Source organism: Eublepharis macularius, chromosome 1 (genome assembly GCF_028583425.1).
Source record: "Eublepharis macularius isolate TG4126 chromosome 1, MPM_Emac_v1.0, whole genome shotgun sequence".
Classification (NCBI taxonomy): Eukaryota; Metazoa; Chordata; class Lepidosauria; order Squamata; family Eublepharidae; genus Eublepharis; species Eublepharis macularius.
Genome location: NC_072790.1, coordinates 79,245,875 through 79,259,977, shown reverse-complemented (window position 1 = coordinate 79,259,977; position 14,103 = coordinate 79,245,875). Strand labels below are relative to the sequence as shown.

The window sequence follows — 14,103 nt, the reverse complement described above, 5'->3', positions numbered from 1 at the left end:
TATCTAGGGTGCTGTTTCGTGAAGGGACAACGGGTGTTCATAATTCAATCTGCGTGCTACTCCCTCACTTCCTATTTATAGAAAAATAGTTCTCCACAAAATATAACAAAGAAGCCTTGACACAGCTTCAAAAAAAGTGTGCAACTTGTATTGTAGATTTTCTGATAGACCGAACTGATGACAAAAACAAAATGTACCATAAATATTAGGCACCATAATCATTATGAACCAGTGATATTTAAACTTGATTCAGGCCACATCCAGAACTTATTTACAGATATTTAAATTAAATACATCCTGAAGTATACATTACATACAAAGTATGAAAAAGGAAACTATACACTCTGGAAGGATGGAGTGGTTTCAGTTGAAAGTACATTACAGTTAAGATGAATGTTTTGCCTTAGGTCTTTATGCCCCCTTCTAGAAAGTCCTTCTCCACCATCTCTTCTATTTTTTGTCTTGCTTTACTGGAGAACGTCTTTTGATGCTCCATTTTGATGTCCTTGTTGGGAAAGGAGGTTGGGTGAAGCATGGGGCTCCCTGAATGGCCTGCACTCCTGCTGGTTACTTTGCTGTTGAAGACTTGGCTCAGGACATTGAAGAAAGGCAGGAGCTGCTCGATGCTACGGACAGTGCAGATGGTCAGGAGCAAGTGGCCAGGGTCCCAGTGGAGTGTTTTCCCTGAGCTGTCCTCCTCTGGATTCTTCTGCAATTAGTACAGGGGGAAAAGCACATTACAGGACCCAGCAGAGCTACATTTGACCAGGAAGTCTTTTATCATTCAGAATCCTCTAACAGTTGAGTTTGGCCCACTTCCTCCAGTCACCAAAAGCTTAGAAAGCTATCAGACACATCCTCTAGCATCCAGAAGAATGAGACAATCTGAACAAAATTAAAAACTTAAAACAAGGTGAAGACCAGTTTTAATCTCACAAATCTGTTTTCTTTAACGGAACTTTCTGTAGGCATCCCCCCCGCCCCCGGCAGTCATTCCAGTGTGTGCTGTTTGACTTTTGCACAGAACACCAGCAGTAGGCAATGGTAGGATTCCATAATGTAAGAATAAAAAAAATATAAACAACTACATGCCCTTTTCCAGGAGGCAGCACTGAACCTATCTAGTCCCGAGCTTGGAGTTTGGGAGGAAACCTCACCCTCCTCCAAAATGGAAATCTGCATGCCAAAAGTGGAGAATGTATTCTCCAGGAACTCAGCCTGTGCACATGCTGCCCTACTGAAATTGTTCTGAATACTGCCAGTCGTCATTCACCATTCAGGGAAAAAAGGGGGGAGGGGCTAAACACGTGTGTACCCAAGCAGAGAGATTATCAGTGCGAGCCTCCATTTGCACATGCATATTCCCCTGCTGGATGAGGGCTGCAGTGTAGCACCACTGATGCAAACTATACTGAATGTGATTCTGTGTACACATTGGAGAAAGAGAGATGGAAATATATGCAATACCTTTGCTCTTTTTCGCAGCAGCTTTGCTAGTCGTACCACATATGGTTTGAATTCCCTTTGGTGGGTCCCTTGCCTTCGAACTTCCAACCCAGAATCATCTGAAGCTTCTGGAATAAAGGCCCAACGATACCTGTTTAAAAGAGAAAAAAAATAGGGCAAACTCAACCCAGCTGAAACCTCTTCCCATCTTCTGCAGCTAGATTTAGCAGAAATACCTCTTCCAAATGACCCAAGGCTATTTATAAGAAACTGATGTGTTTTAAAGGAATGTAAATATGCATGTCTCTGACAGGCAGAGAATAAAATGATCGATAATTCATCTGCAGTAGCCAAAGCCTCTCCAAAAAAACCCCCGAATATGGGTGGAATTATTGCACCCAAAGGGTTACTTAGAATGGGGTGTGTGCTGTTGTCCACTGGCTCAAACCCTTGAGGCTGATCTCAAGATGGAGAAGGAAATAAGGGAGGAGACTAAAGCAGAGAATGTTGTGATAATGGGCGACTTCAACTATCATATTCAGTGGGTAAACATGTGCTTGAGTCATACTGTAGAAATGAGATTCTTAGACATCATAAATGACTCTGCATTGGAACAGTTGGTGACCGAGGCAACCAGAGGCACAGTGATCTTGAATCTGGTTCTGAGTGGGGCTTAAGACCTTGTGAGAGGTGCAGATACTGCTGCACCAATTGGGAACAATGATCATAATGATCAGCATTCATGTCAATGGAAAGTTACCCCTAAAGTCCAAAACGGTAACATTTGAAAGAGGGACATTTCAAAAGAGGGAACTTTGCAAAAATGAGAGGTTAAAAAGAATCTGAAACGGAAACACAAGAGAATCACTTCTTTAGTGGACAAAGCTATTTAAAACCACACTAATTGAAGCCCAGGTAGAATGCATTCCCCAGCTTAGGAAAAGTACTGCCAAGTCTAAGTGAATGCCTGCACGATAAATGACCCAAGTCAAGGAAGCCATAAAAAGCAGATTTCTCTTTAAAAGTGGAAGAAAACTGAAACCAGCCAAAGAAGCAATTGGGCCTTTGGATGGCTAAGGAATAAAAGGACTGCAAAAGGAAAAGGGGAGATGGCAGAGATCAATGAATTCTTTGCATCTGTGTTCACTATGGAAAGTGTGGGGCATGTACCCTTGCCACAGCCATGGTTTTCAGGGAGTATGAAGAACATGAGTCAAATTGAGGTGACAAGAGTTGAAATTTTTGACCTATTGGGAAAACTAAGTCTCCAGGTTCTGATGGCATATACCCAAGAGTTCTTAAGGAACTCAAATATGAGATTGTTTATCTACTACATCTATGTACCTTATCATTAAAATCAGCCACTGTACTGGAAGACGAGAGTAACAAAGGGGTCCAGAGGGGAACCAGGAGATTACAGGCCAGTTAGTCTAATGTCTGTCTTAAGCAACAATATATTATCAAAGACAGAATTATTAGGCACATAGAGGAACAAAGCCTACTGAGGGGAAGTCTGATGGTTTTCTCCCTTGAGGGGGCAGGGGGAGGGGCTGCACCTCCCCATGCTGTCATCTTATTGTTGCAAGAGCATCCATTGAGATTCCCCCCCAAGAAAAGTGTCACGGTAAATACAGCAGTTTTCTTACAGTAAAAGATTTCTACAGCACATTTGGATTTTAAATAGAACCATTTACTTACATCTGAAACTGAGGAAGATTTTCAGAGGGCAATGCCAGGGCTAAATCCAGAAATTTACAAGCTGATAAATAAAGGTTCAACCATCTCTGGCTGTTATAGGATGTTGAGAATCCATTGCCTCCTGTGTATGTGGTTTCCAGTCCAGCCACAGATGGGCCTGAAGTTCTACAATTAAAATTTGCAGGTTATTTTTAAATCAGTGAAATAAAGTTATCTAAACCTACACTTCATAAATCAATGCAGAACTGCTTGGAGGTGTTTCCCTTTAATCTAAATCTAACTATGCACAATGAACTATTTTATACTATCCTCCTAAGAATATTGCAGAAGTACTTGAGCAAAGCTGTAGTTAGTAACTCTAGACTCTGTTTGGAATGTGTTTGGTTAATTTCACTTGAATAGTACTGACAAATTCTGATCATCTTGTTTGGCAAACTCTTTCCTCTCAGACTAACAACATTTCACAGCATCTCAAATTGTCTCAGAATTCATAATACTTTGGAAAGTGGATATGTTGAAGAAAAGAAGTGGGCAGGGGTCAGGTTTGATACAGGCCAGGGCTTGCCATAGTGTTAAGGAAATACCCCATGCAGCCTTGAGGATGTGTTGAAGTATGATCGGCACATAAAATACATTAGCCTGCCATCAGTGGGTGTGTAGAGAGTGGTATTTAAAACAGAGTGAGGGTAATGTCAATTCATTAGCTAATTTTGTCAGTCTTGGGACCTTAAGATACCAAAAACTGCAGCTCTTCTTTCTCAGAGTTCTGGATCATAGAAGTCCCAGTATATGAGAGATCTGTGTCTCCCCCTCTCTACTTTTTAAAGTCAATTTGGGCTTCCATGTTCAGCCTCAAACTCAAAGACAGTATGCAGGGCTAGAGTGCAGTGGAGCACAAAGAGGACTGGGGAGAAGGAGTACTGATAGCTGCAGAGCTAAATGATCTCTGATAAAAGGAATCTACAGAACAAATAAGAAAGCTTCTGGATAAGTGGATGAATAAACAAAAGAAATGGTCTTTACCTGGAGATATCTTCATCAGCTGTGAGTTCCTGTTCCATCAGTAAGAACACCTGAACCTGAAGGTCAAAGTGTTGTATTTTAAAAACATTTGTCATAAAGAGGCCTAATTTTCAACCCATCTTTTCTCTCAAGGGTAAAGGGAGTACAGCCAAAGCCAGCCTATTGAGAATCCACAGGGCAGAGAAATGAAAGCCAACACTTCCACCCATAGCCACCCTTCAGGCCATGTTCACAGAATAGGAAGGAGCTGAGAGGATCAGCCTAGAGACTCATCATGATCCACACCAGGTATCCACATCTAGGCCAAGAGATTTGATTTAAGATTACCCAGAGACTTTTGTGACATAACTACAATCTTTACTATGGTATTAACGATGCAGTGTCTCTGACTTAGCCAAAGAATCTGCCAGCTGCCGTAACCTATCTTCCTATTCCATGAAGACAAGTGGATATAAAAGGAAAGCGCACGATGTAAAGCCTGCATCCTGGTTTTATTTGCCACCAATGGTAACTGGAGTGGCTTCTTTGAGACACCTGCATGGACTTCCTTTTCTCTCTCTCCAGCCTTCATGCTATTAGATAAGATCAAACAGCTTTTTACCAATTGAATGATTGTGATGACTTGTACAAGAAAATGTTTTGCGATACGGTTACTGGCCCCAATAAAAAAAATTATCACGTGACATCTTGTATTTGTAGTTTGACTGCAGACATGGCTGCCTGCAGTCGTCATTTCTAAATGTTTCTCCTATCAGTGCTCCAAATCCTGAATACTGATTGCCACTCACCAATTCTGTGATCATGGTGGGCCAAAGTGAGGTAAGATGCTGTGGAGACATTCTTAAAAGCAAAACTCTGAAAAACAGGAACACTTGAGAGTGAAGGGTGGGCACCTGCGGCAAGCGGAGACTTTCCACCAGCCTTTCTGAAACAGAAAGTCAAGGAAGATCTATCAGTCCAAAGAACTGCTTATGAGTATAGCCTCTCCATCACTGCTAGCCTTGTTAGCTCTTCATAGACTTTAGCATTCATTTAAGGAAGATTCCTAACATCACCAGTGTACTTGTAAGTACGAGAGATCCATCAAAACTTATGTTAGAACAAAACTGCTTTCTGCATGTGTCAATGTGTAGTTTCCCCCCCATTCTTTTATGCAGATAACTAATATGTCTTTGTAAAACTGCATAACATCATGCCCCCTACATTCCTGTTTAGAGGATTACATGTGAAATATCACAACAATAAGAAGCCAGAGGTTAAGGGATGCCTGGTTTTTAAGAGTGAAATTGCACAGCACGCTCAAGAGGCAGACGCTATTTACCACATCAGGGTAGCAAAAGAATTACCCTCTGAGATAAACTCCCTCCTCCTCTTTCCAAACAACAGATAGGTCAGATAAAGAAGTAACACATCAATAATTTAGTCATGATGAGTTGTAAGGAGGATTGAGTTTCACAACTTCACAAAATAAAACTTAATCCCTGTAGTTTACAAGACTGTTTGAATCTGCTCCACGCAGTGGCCAGAAATGGAAAGTTTGTTGTTTTTTGCACCTCCCCTGTCTTCCTCTGATCTGTTAAACTGGTAGAGGTAAGGAGACAAATCTCATAACTGTTGAAACCCATAAGGTTTGGGTTAAAGGAAATTTTATAACAAGAAAAGCACTGCTTACAATTACTGCCTCTTGAAGGTTGCCCCCATTGCACTTTTCAACAATACTAGTTAACCCTGTCAAGCATGCCATGCCCACAACCCAGACAAGATAAGACAAGGGAAAGTGGCAATCTTTGATTCCCCCAAGGAGAACAGTTCCAGAAGCCCTTGTAAACTGCGGGGGACGGCTTTTAGGGAGTTCTTCCACCAGAACGAGCAGCTGAGAAGACTCAGTATGCACAGGCTGCTTTGGTTTACACTTTTTTTTTCAGAGCTTTCCTTTTTAAAGTCTGGAATTTTGTGACGTTGTAAATGACTTCCCAAAAAAGTGCACTGTCCTCATTTTCTAAAGTCAAAGGAGACCTTACATTATATAAAACTTAGCCACTATTTTGGGTCTCAGGTGTCACAATGGAGCTTTGTTACCCATGTAACACTTGTAAGAGTAATACTTTCTGTTGGGTCTCCTCCTCTGATGCCGCAGCTTATAATGCAATAGACACAATTCAGTGCTTTAGGACAACAGGGAAACTTCTAGGTTTTTTCCCCCCAAGATCCTCAAGCAACTAAATAAATGAGCAAAGTTTATGTATATACATTTGTATACTTTTTTAGTCTGCGTTCATTGAATTATGTTGTTAGGGGTTTTTGGTTAGAAATGGGATGGAATTCATTAGCAGCTCGCATGGCAGGAGATAGTATTAGGAGGTGCTCGCTGTAAAAACTAAGCAACTGGAATGCTATCATTAAGAAAAGATAACCTACAATGTTTCGTATTTATCCAAAGTAAAAGCAACAGGGTATATTGAGCCTAAACTAATCTAATTTAAATATCTGTGTATAGACAAGATACATTTATTTATTTCAAAGACATACCCCACCTTTCAATCAAATAATCACCAGATTCTGTACTAGGATTTCAAGTAAACAGTCCATAGCATGTGTCAAGGGACAAAACAAGGCAAGTTAATGGCATGACTCAGAGGTTAGCAGGAAAAATTTGTCTCGTTTGTTGTGCTGAATGTATATGTTCATAACAGATACATAGCTGATGTAATTCTGTGACATGTATTGTAACATTTCCTCTGTTGAAATGATTTAAGTCCTTACTTACCTTGTATATCTGGAAGATATTTTTGGTATTGGTCCACTTCACTGCTAAAAATGGCAAAGGCCAGCCTCTTGAGGAGCATGGCACGCTGTTCCAGCTCCACATCTCGATTAGCAAACAGGTTGAGTGAGCTGCTCTGAGCTACAGCCACGCGTGCTAAAAGGACGAATTAGGAAACAATGAAAGTTCTTTTAGTGAAGAAGCATTTCTACGTGAGGAGTACCAATTCAGGCTATCTGATTAAAGTGGATGTCACCATTCTGATCAGCTAAGAACAAGCTCTCCTTCAGTGCAAACAATCTTCTTCTCAAGGAAGAGGTTTTTCCTTTGGAAAAAGACTTCTCACATAGGAAGAAGACTCCGTACTTAGCTGAGAGGACTGGCAGAATCCAATCCACTATAACCAGAATGCATTGGGTCAGTGGCTAGATGCTATTGTCATTGTATGCATGTAAATTCAATACAATGCACACTACAATGATCATACAAGAAACATTTGAGTAAATTATAGTATGTGCATTTCTCAATTATTCAGGAGGTAATTCCTATTTCTGTCAAAAAATGGTTGTGGTGGGTACATCAACAATCAATTAGGTTTGGTATGCAGTACTTGAGGATTGAGCACTCTTTCCTAACTTAGTGCTGGTGTAATTAATTTCAAACATGGTACGATAAATTCTTGCTATGTGAGGATGATTATTTTTCATATCGGCAATAATTCTGGTTTCTTTACTCCCAGCAAGAAACATTTAAGGGGGGGGAGACCTTTATAAATGGAATCAAATTTGTTTCACCAGAGTTCCATTTGAAGTCATTACGTGATCTACAAAAGGGCTTTATCATGCCTATGCTTCCTTCTCTTCCCTCCTTCCTTGTCCCAGAACAGGCAATGCTGGAACAAACAGCCATCACAACGATTCACAGCAGAGTTGAATTATAATTGGACCCTTGTGTTAAAAGTAAAATCCTCAACCTTTACTGCTCATTAGCTGACACAACCAGAATCGTTTTCAAAAATGCATGTAACATTTTAAAATCTTGAATGCAAAGTAAAAATCAGCACTCACTCATCAAATCCCTAAATGTGGTTTTGTCGTGAGTCATCAAATTATCCATAATTGCTCTCCAGCTAGAAGGGAACAAAAGATCAGTGTCATTAAAAAAGCATGGCAAGTTAAATGATTTTGCATGAGCCAAATCATTTTTAAACTGTAACCTCAACTGACAGAGAGAGTGCGCCAAGGTTTCAAATGGCAGGTGCTAATGTGACACCTGTTAGTAACTCTGCCTTGTGTACCAAAAAAAGCAACGGCAGCACATATATTAATACCATTTAAGAACCAAGTAGCTGCTACTGCTGCTTCAGTAACCACAGAGTGAAGAAGCTGGGGAAAAGAAAAAAATCAGCTTGGCTTAGACCCAGACATTTGTCCTTTTTAATGAATCACACTGATCTGGACTCAGTGGGTTAGATCTCATCTAAATTCTATGCTCGGAAGTATGACTTCCCCACCTCCGCCCTTCCACCGCAGCCAGAAATGATGCCCACCCACTTCCCAACTGTTAGGAGACAAGGGACCTCTAAGAGCAGCTTGAGGGGGGAGCTGAAGGTCTGCTGGGGCAGGGGAAACAGTGGCAACAATTACCTCCCGTCTTGCACACACAGATTTTTCTCAGGATCCAATCTAGAATCTTGTAACTACATCATCCAAACTACCAATCACTACCTAGAAGAGATGATCATGCAGAATAGGGAAGGTTCAGTGGGCTAAAGTTATAGATCCTGAGAAAAATCAAGTTTGGTAAGGAAATTAGGTGGTTGGATACGATGAGACGGGTGCATGATGGGTAAGGACTTCAGAGTGGTGACTGAATCTAGCATGGGGGTGATGTTGAAGCCAGATGGTGGGATGAATCCATGGCAGCATCATGTCATCTAGAAAGTATAGGCCATGGATTTTTAAACATAATGTCCTGGGGAAAGTTGTCATCGTATTTGCCAAGTACAAATAGCAGAGAAGTAACAAGTAGCAGACAAGTACGAGACAAGTAGCAGAGAAGTACAAATAGCAGACAAGTAACAAGAAACCTTACTGATTTACACAAGAAGCATCCATTTGAAAGAAGCTGGAGTCCATAAAGAGGTCGAATGCTTCCTTTTTCCATGCTCTCCTCGTGTACTGATATCCGCTCAGACTGCTCAAGAGCTGAACACAGGCTCGGTAACTGGGGGCATTATGGGCACTGAGAAATGGAAACCAAACAAAACTGAAAAGATGTAAAATAATGAAACTTCTAAAAACCTGCCAAAATCCACCAAGCTTAAATGAATGCCAAACTATTTTGGCCACATGTGAAGCACAGAATGGACACCTGGACTTTCCCCGTCCCCTCTCAACTTCTGCCTGAACTGAAAAATATCAACTTTTTTCTGTGTGTTCACGAAAGCACTGTTTCCTCATACGCAGGCTTCTTTGAACCTGGGCATCTGCTCTTAGAACATCTGTGATGGCTAAAGCATAAGGGGAAGCATTTAGATGTGTGGTAAGTGTAATATTCATTCAAGCACCTCTGTAAAAAAGTATGTGAGGCCTAGCATGGGATGTATATTTCTTTTTGCAAGGAAGGTTACACTAGTTACTGAATGAAAAAGTACATTTTATTCCAATCATCCAACAGGAAAACATTAGAGCCTGTGTTTTCCCCCTTTTAAAAACTACTTCAGAGTACTGAATTGTATTACAATGCCATACAGTAAATTAAAAATAATTACAGAAGCAACATAATATTCGATCTTCCTGGTTATAAATGGGAAGGAAATCTCTTGGTTGCATTACAAACAGATCCAGCAATCTATTCTAAGGGCATTAAGCTCAATACCAAGCCTGAAACATGGGGGGGGGGGTACCTGTGATTACGAAGGTAAGGCACAACATAGTGCATTATATTTACAAGGAGTGGAATAACTCTTTCCTTTTCATCACTATAGAAAACCATATCCAAAAGATGTGCCAAAACCTGAAAGAGAAAAGAAAAAACACTCACACAAATTAAAGAGGCGACAGTCTAGGAGTGTTACTTAAAGGATTTTTAAACATTTGAAAAGATCTTAATTAAAAGGATGATTGCACAGTAGAGGTGGGCACGAACCATGAAAAAACCCAACTGTGCGGTTTGTGGTTTGTGCATTTTCACGAACTACGAACTTCCACGAACTGGTGCAAGTTCGAACCGGTTCGTGTTTCGTAGTTTGTGGAGTTTAAATGCCCCTTTCTTTGCCACTTTGCAGCAGCACAGAAAGGGGCATTTAAACCCACGGATCAGCTGCTTGTCAGGGAAATCCCTGACAAGCAGCCGATCATTTAAACAGCAGGGCTTGGCTGCCCGGCCAGGAGTTCCCGGCTGGCCAGCCAAGACCCACCCGCAGTTTAATGCCGCTCCAAGCGGCAGGGAAATGCCCATTTAAACAGCGGGGCTTGGCTGGCTGGCCGGGAACTCCTGGTCGGGCAGCCAAGCCCCGCTGTTTAAGTGATCAGTTGCTTGTGGAGGAGATCCCTGACAAGCAGCTGATCCGTGGGTTTAAATGCCCCTTTCCGTGCAGCTTTGCAGCGGCATGGAAAGGGGCATTAAAAATGAACCAAATGAACCAGCAGACCAGTTCGGAAGTTCATGGAAACAAGCTTCCATGAACCAGGCTGGTTTGTGGTTCTTTTTGGTTCATGTTCCGTTTTGTGCCCATCTCTATTGCCCAGTTGTCTCCCCTATGCTGGCTGTTGAATAATGTTTCAGACTCTTTTAAATACCTGAACAGAAGGATTGTTTTAATTTGATAAAGTATAGGTAAATGATAAATGATGAGAAGGATTCCACTTATTTTTCTGTCAATGGTTCTCAACATAGGTTGTTGTATACCTACTTAATGCATAGGATTAGCATTGATCAAAACTGAAGTTGCTGCTAATATAATGGTTGACTTTCTGTTCTACTAACAATTTAGCCTTCTCACAAATCACTAAAGTAAAACATGTTTCTTTCATTTTTCTGCCCTGTATATCCTTACATATTATAATATAGAAAACTGTGTTGGAAAGCTTCTTTAAGGAAAATTTACCTCAGAAAGCAATGTTAAGGCATGAACACTATACACTGATGGAGTTATGTTTGAGGTTTCCAAGGCTGGAGACAACATATCTAAATAAAAATGAAATAAAAAAATGAAGAGGAAAAATCTATCCAGAACTTTCATACTTTGTGACAATATCTGTTATACCATGTTTTGCATATTTCAACATTTGCAATATAGCAGATAAGCCAGCACTGGAAGGTATTCTCAAGGTCAAATTCCATCTCATTTATCAAAATACCTGGCTTATTCAGTCAACTGCAATTTGCCTAATCTGTCCCATCCTTTCCATTTTTACGCCCTTTCCCCAGATGCTTAGAGTGGTGTATATAGATCTCCCCTCCTCCCTTGATCCTCACAGCAACCCTGTAAAGTGTGTTAGGCTGAGAGTGTGAATAACTGGCCCAATGTCACCCAGAAAGAATCAAGCTAGAGGGGAGATTTGAAGCTGGGTTTCCCCAGGCTCTGATCCAACACTGTGCATGTGGTACAGCCATTTTAGAATTTTAAAAAAGTATACTCTTGCTAATCTGCTACTTGATGGAAATGAGAACTTCAGCTTTTAAAGCTTACTCAGTTATGGCCTACACATAAAGCAGAAGGTAACATCAGAGTATAGCTGATAGGTGCTATTTTTTAATATCCACAGTGTAAGACACTATCTCTAAACACCACCCACACACCTGGGAGAAAGGTTCTAGTCTAATGTTCTCCCTCCTTTGCTACAATTCTATGTGCAGCAAGTGGCATCTTGTGTCTTGAGTTTGAAGAGGTACATTTCAATCTACCACCTCATTCTGCTCGTCTGATCAGACCTCGGTGAAAATTTAGCACCGGACACTGAATCAGGGAGGGAAATCAAGTGCTCAGAAGGACTTACTTGACCTCTCATGAGGGCTATGATCTGCACTCAAAAGTGTGCAGTTTTAATTCAGTTGTGCGAGTGAAGTTAGTAAGAGTCTTGCTACACTGCAAAAATCAACAAAAATAATATTTAATGCTAGAGGGAGGAGCAGAAGTCACCTTCAACATCAGACTCCAAGTTGTTTCCATCAACCATTATCTTGGGGGAGGGCTTAACCTCTAAGTTTCGTCTTAGCCATGTTGTCTGTTCCAGGGATGAGCCAGCAATTGCTCCAATTGCATCCACTATCTTGTGGGTTACGTCCTGATAGAGCAAAAACACCAGAAACTATGGAAAGATTCTCATACATAATTATTGTTCTTGCATTATTTACTGAAAAAAATTCTACAAGGACAATGAATATTGTCAACAAGGACATTGAATGGACTGCTGCAAAGGGCTCAGCTGGTGGTATTCAGAATCCTTACTAATGGACACAATAAGGTTATTGCTGAAAAGACCTGAATCCTAACTAGGTTTTCTGCTAATGGAAGAGACTTTTGCTAGCAGAAAAGGGTTATTTTATTGCCAATCCCCATGTCCTACTTTGCCGTCCATGTTTTTCGCAGTGGCACACCAGCTTCCACGGGGACACACTTTTATGAGGCACAGCAGACCATGGGAAGGGAGGGGGTCAGAAAGTTCACCTGCATGAACACCTCACCACTCCTGTAAGTTAATCTGTTAGTGACATTAAATGGATGGGTTTTTAATGAAGTGTTTACAACATTTCAAAGTACTTAAATGAATGTAACTTTCTTTGGACCTTACCTAAACACACACGTTTCATAGGAAACACTATTTATGATGCTTGCAGCAGACACAGTTATATATATATTTGCAAATTATCTCCCAAACTGTCAGTTCCCTCATTTCTTTCCTCCCAAATGTCATCCCAGTTTTACAAATGGCTTCTTTGCAATGATTTTTCGACCTTCTATCACCATTATAGTGTACTCTATATAGTTTTTTAGGCATTAACATCTCACCTGGCTTAAAGCTTGACAGGTGATGCTCAAGGATGGGGCATATCCCATTACCTCTTTCAAAATGCTGAGCATCTGCTATGGAATTTCTGGAGTTGAAACTCTGGGGGAGTCTTATAGGTTTCAAGGACAAATGAGGTGAAATTAAGAAGCAGTTTGTCTGTGGGGCTACAAGGAAAAATTTCTTCCCTTGACTAGTTCAATTCAAGGTGTAAAGCACAGCCACTACTTTTTAATAACATTTAGTGGAAAAAATGTACAGCCATTGCATTGCTGGTGAAACTGACAACCCTACTGCCAGTTGTATTTTCTTCTCTCCACAGAACAGGAGCAAGAATGGTGGAGAAGCTCCTGAGAGGAAGGGGGTGAGAAAGTGAGGTTCTAGTTAAAGGGAGAGTCTGCTTTCCCCTTTCCCCCTTGCATTTCTCTTAACAAACCACTGATTCTGTGTTTAAGACTTTCCATAATAGAAACAACACTGCTGAACAAAATGGGTTGCGCTTTTAATTTTTAAAGGCATAACAGAGGTAACTGAAGATACAATGTCTTACCTGAAGATCTCTTTGGTCCTTCTTATTATCCAAGTTGGGGTTTTTCATGATAAATTCGTTTAAAATACTTTAAAAAAAGGAAACATTTATATAAAGTTTCATAAATTAGGGAAAGCAAGGCAAAAGGGAAAGCAATAGCAAAGATGTAAAAGAGGCTCATGAAGATGCTTAAGAGCTGCTGTAGGCACATCAGCATGGGGCTGATTCCTTGTTTTGACTGAAGCTTCTCATATTCTATTGGAGGGCACTTTATAATGTTATCCCAGCTTTTGGAATGGTTTTGGGGAGGAGATCTCCCCAGAGCTGCAAAATGTATGCTGAAGGTCCATATTTGTATTTTGGATCTCCTCCCCAAGTGTATTGATTGAAGTTCATAAGAACTGGTAATACTTGAATGCAACAAGAAAAGTTCACTTGAAATTCTATGGTTCATGTCTAAATAATGTCCAGACTGCTCCCAAATCACATTATTTACTGTGGAAAGGAACTGAATCAGTCAGCTGAGGCACCACCACAGACAGTCATATTAAAATTAAAACACAGAACTGCCATGAAGCAGGCCAACCGAAGCACTTTTAAATCCTAGACTTCAATGGGAGAGGTTGAGG

General features: G+C 40.7%; 1 protein-coding gene across 1 annotated transcript in view; it reads right to left on the bottom strand.

The window, feature by feature from the left end:
• Positions 1 to 68: 68 nt before the first annotated feature.
• Positions 69 to 14,103, bottom strand: part of DOP1A (DOP1 leucine zipper like protein A) — an 81,527-nt gene continuing 67,492 nt past the window's right edge. Inside the window, exons 26-37 of the mRNA XM_055000532.1 lie at positions 13,496 to 13,562; positions 12,078 to 12,222; positions 11,043 to 11,122; positions 9,840 to 9,949; positions 9,026 to 9,175; positions 7,999 to 8,060; positions 6,935 to 7,087; positions 4,956 to 5,092; positions 4,168 to 4,223; positions 3,145 to 3,309; positions 1,468 to 1,597; positions 69 to 709 (exon numbers count right to left, since the gene is read on the bottom strand). Coding sequence (XP_054856507.1) covers positions 404 to 709; positions 1,468 to 1,597; positions 3,145 to 3,309; positions 4,168 to 4,223; positions 4,956 to 5,092; positions 6,935 to 7,087; positions 7,999 to 8,060; positions 9,026 to 9,175; positions 9,840 to 9,949; positions 11,043 to 11,122; positions 12,078 to 12,222; positions 13,496 to 13,562 — 1,561 coding nt within the window. The 3' untranslated portion in view covers positions 69 to 403. The remainder of the gene's footprint in view (positions 710 to 1,467; positions 1,598 to 3,144; positions 3,310 to 4,167; positions 4,224 to 4,955; positions 5,093 to 6,934; positions 7,088 to 7,998; positions 8,061 to 9,025; positions 9,176 to 9,839; positions 9,950 to 11,042; positions 11,123 to 12,077; positions 12,223 to 13,495; positions 13,563 to 14,103) is intronic.